The 4,224-nt window shown below is 45.2% G+C and overlaps 1 protein-coding gene across 2 annotated transcripts in view; it reads right to left on the bottom strand.

Moving 5' to 3' along the window:
- Positions 1–4,224, bottom strand: part of ABCA1 (ATP binding cassette subfamily A member 1) — a 154,414-nt gene that overhangs the window by 26,928 nt on the left and 123,262 nt on the right. For both annotated transcript variants that reach the window (XM_017876728.1, XM_017876727.1), the window contains exons 31-32: positions 2,657–2,846; positions 1,040–1,134 (exon numbers count right to left, since the gene is read on the bottom strand). In XM_017876728.1, the coding sequence (XP_017732217.1) occupies positions 1,040–1,134; positions 2,657–2,846 (285 nt within the window). The remainder of the gene's footprint in view (positions 1–1,039; positions 1,135–2,656; positions 2,847–4,224) is intronic.

The following is a 4,224-nucleotide window of genomic DNA, read 5'->3' as shown; positions in this document are numbered from 1 at the left end:
AGTGAAAAAAAAAATTTTTTTTTTTTTTTTTTTTTTTTTTTTTGGGAGACGGTTTCGCTCTTGTTGCCCAGGCTGGAGTGCAATGGCACGACCTCAGCTCACTGCAACCTCCGCCTCCCGGGTTCAAGCAATCTCCTGCCTCCGCCTCCCATGTAGCTGGGATTACAGGCACGTGCCACCACAGCCAGCGCATTTTGTATTTTTAGCAGAGATGGAGTTTCCCCATGTTGGCCAGGCTGGTCTTGAACTCCTGACCTCAAGTGATTCACCCACCTTGGCCTCCCAAAGTGCTAGGATTAAGGCATGAGCCACTGTGCCCAGCCTAGAAGCTTTTTCAATTAATAATATTTCAATTGTGGATGACATAAGGAGAAGTTATGCTTCTTTCTTGGAAACTCATGGTCACTATCATTCCAGCATGCCCGTGCCATTTAAAGTCACTGAGAAACTCCTAAGTGAAAGACCCCAACTGACCAAGTTGATGGGAAGGAAACCAGAACAAACATTTGCTGAGCTAAGCATTTAACACTAGACTGCCATGTCCCAGGAAGCTAGACGGCTCTCCCAAGGCTCCACAGTCAAGGCAGGCTCCTAAACCTTCCCAGGGCTCCCCCCATGAGACCACAAATTATCATGGAGTCCCCTATCAGAGAGCAGCCAAGGCACTTTATGTACATCATTTAATTTAGTCCTCATGACAAACTTATAAGAGCAACATTAATATCACAATTTAGATAAACTAAGGCTTTAAAAGGATAAACAGTTACCTGGTCAAGTTGCTACTAAGTGGCAGAATTTGACTTTGAATCCATTTCTATTTTCATTCTAGACCAGGTTGCCTCAGCCTTGAAGCTGACAACTGAATGTTCACAGTCCCTCTCATCATCTTTTCTAGTTTGGGATAATATCCTAAACTTCCAATAGACAGAATCAGGCCATAATCTGGCACTTCCCCCACTGTTCCAGTCTGTTATTTGTAGGTCTTTAATTCCTCTAATTAGTAATAATAAGGCAGGGGACAAGTTTAGTAAAAAGTCACCTTTTGGCTATGATCTGCACATACGTCTTCACCAGATAATCCGAAATGTTTCTTCCCGTCAGGTCCTGAAGGATATCTGCAGTGTTTTGTTTTCTCTGTCATCACATGAAAACCAAGCATACGGGTCTTTATAGACAAGAATTGAAACTGAAAACAAATCAAGGACAACAGTGACCATGTCCACAGTGCGACCAGAAACCTGACTACAGGCCCCAGACACTGCTCTCAGTCAGCCAGCACCGAGACGTGGTTCACCCTGCCCCTTGGCACTGGTAATTCACTTACACCAAGCCAAGGTCTTTCCCAAGAATTTATTCTGAATATCTAACAATAAACATTGAAATGAGATTCTTTGTAGTCAAGAGATTTGTAGGAAGCATCATCATTCCCTATGCCTAATAAATCTTTTGTTCATCGGAGTTATACCGATGACTAGATTAGCTGTTATTTTATTCATTTTATTTTTTGAGATGGAGTCTCACTATGTTGCCCAGGCTGGAGTGCAGTGGCGTGATTTTGGCTCACTGCAACCTCCACCTCCCAGGTTCAAGCAATTCTCCTGCCTCAGCCTCCCAAGTAACTGGGATTACAGGCACGTGCCACCATGTCTGGCTAATTTCTGTATTTTTAGTAGAGACAGGGTTTCGCCACATTGGCCAAGCTGGTTCGAACTCCTGACCTCAGGTGATTCGTCCGCCTCAGCATCCCAAAATACTGAGATTACAGGTGTGAGCCACCCCGCACCTGGCCTAGCTATTATTTTAAAGAGTGGTAACCAAGACTTATTTTAGTTCTTGTACTTATTTAGAATTGCTTGTCCTCACCCTGCAATTTGGATGCTGATAAAAGCAGCAGAGAGCTATCATAAGCACTCCTCTTCCTGAAATTCTCAAAAAAAAAAAAAAAAATGGCTCAGGACTCCTTCCCAAACAGAGTCTCCAAGAATGCCAGAGTTGACAAGATCCACAGGAGTTTTCTGATCCAGCTTCCCTAATTCAGAGGTGAAGAAACAGGTCCAGGGAGTTAAAGTGGCCTGTCAAAGGCTACCAGCTCATTTGTTGCAGAGCCAAGATTGGAAGCCAGGCCTGTCACAGTCTGTCCTGTGACTTCACTGCTGTGGGACAGGCATGGGCACAGTATGGTCCAAACCCTCTCCCCTCAAAAATCACATGCTTTTTCCTATGACAAGAAGCAAGTTAAAGACTGAAACAGGGCTGGGCACAGTGGCTCTCACCTGTAATCCCAGTACTTTGGGAGGCTGAGGTGGGTGGATCACCTGAGGTCAGGAGTTTCAGATCAGCCTAGCCAACATGGCGAAACCCCATCTCTACTAAAAACAGAAAAATCAGCCGGACATGGTAGTGCGTGCCTGTAATCCCAGCTACTTGGGAGGCTGAGGCAGGAGAATCGCTTGAACCTGGGAGGGGGAGGTTGCAGTAAGCCAAGATCATGCCACTACACTCCAGCCTGGGCAAGAGAGCAAGACTCTGCCTCAAAGAAAAAGAGAAAAAAGACAGATCCTCCCAACGTGATATCTCACTCATTCCTGCTTCCAAGCAGAAGCTACCAGCCCACCCTCTACCCCTTCTGCCCAGTCACACCCTGAAAGTGACGCACTTGTGGAGGAGGCAGCCCCCCTGCCCCTGGGGGACACACAGGCAGCATCTTCTTGATTTTGTCGCTGCTACACTGGCATGCAGGTGAAGGATTCTGCATCGTCCAGTTCCCATTCTGGAAGAGGTCCCTGATGGTTTGGGGAACTGGGGCAGTGGTCCACTCTTCCTCCCCTGCCTGGCAGGGCATGTCTCTGCAAAGGGAAGACAGTAAGAGGAAGATTACCCAAGAGAGCCTGGCCTTTCTGTTGCCTCAGGAGCACAGGATCATTCCATAACGACCACAAACATGCATCTATTCCCTCACCATTTGGAAAAGACAAGCATGATTCTCATTTGACTGCCTGATCCCACTACAGCCTTGTACACTGTGACACCATTTATATCATCATTATGTATCATCATTTTATACATAAGTAAAATAGAATGCAAAGAGGCCCTAAACGTTTACGTACTGAACTCTGTTCAATCCAATCAACCAACCATTTGCTCACACAACAAATATTCGTTGAGCATCTACTATGCGCCAGATGCTGTCCAGTGTATTTGAGGGCCTAAGGTGACAATACCTGCCTTCATGGAGGTGTATGGCCATGCAGGAGTCGAACAACAAATAAACTAATAAGATAACCTTAGATGGCCCAAAATAAAGCAAAATTAAAAGACAGTGATTGGGGAGAATGAACCTACTGAAGAGAAGACATTTCAGTCAAACATAAACAATGATGGAGAACAAGCTGGTCAAATATTTGACGAAAAGAACATTCTGAGCAAAAGCGATGGCAAGTGCAGGTACAAAGGCCCTAGGAAGAAATGCATTTCTATTTTTGAGGAATAACAGGAAGACAGCACGACTGGAGTAGGATAAGCTATGAAGATGAGTAATGATAAACGAGGAGGAGAGAAGCCAGATGACAGAGACAGTCTGGATCTTATGCTCGACATGCTGAAAAATGAGTAGAGAGTGGCAAGATCCAATTTATGTTCTCAAATGAGTGGAGAACTGGGGGATGCCTGGGGTGAGAGTGCTCGGCACATAAAGAGCTAGGCTGTCTACAAATTTTCCCTGGAGATAAGACACAAAGCCTTGTCTCCAGCTGTGAATTACTGTGGGACATCAGCAGGTTCCCTGCTCTTTTGGGGGCTAATTTTTTCCACTGGCAAAATAAAAGTTTAAAATGACTTGATTCAACAAGTCATTTCCAGTTCCCTTCCAGTTTCGGAATTCCACAATTTAAAGTAAAGCTACAGCAATTATTTCCTTATTATTAAATATTAAATATAATTGCCGGGCACAATGGCTCATGCCTGTAATCCCAGAACTTTGGGAGGCCAAGCCAGGTGGATCATTTTAAGTCAGGAGTTCAAAACCATCCTGTCCAACATGGTGAAACTCCATCTCTACTAAAATTAGAAAAATGAGCCAGTGCGGTGGCACATGCTTGTAATCCCAGTTACTCAGGAGGCTGAGGCAGGAGAATCACTTGAACCTGGGAGGCAGAGATGGCAGTGAGCCTGGACTGAGCCACTGCACTCCAGCCTGGGCAACAGAGCAAGACTCCATCTCAAAAA

This window comes from Rhinopithecus bieti, unplaced genomic scaffold (assembly GCF_001698545.2).
Source record: "Rhinopithecus bieti isolate Rb0 unplaced genomic scaffold, ASM169854v2 scaffold_9663, whole genome shotgun sequence".
In the NCBI taxonomy this organism is placed as follows: Eukaryota; Metazoa; Chordata; class Mammalia; order Primates; family Cercopithecidae; genus Rhinopithecus; species Rhinopithecus bieti.
This window is presented reverse-complemented; position numbering and strand designations above follow the sequence as displayed.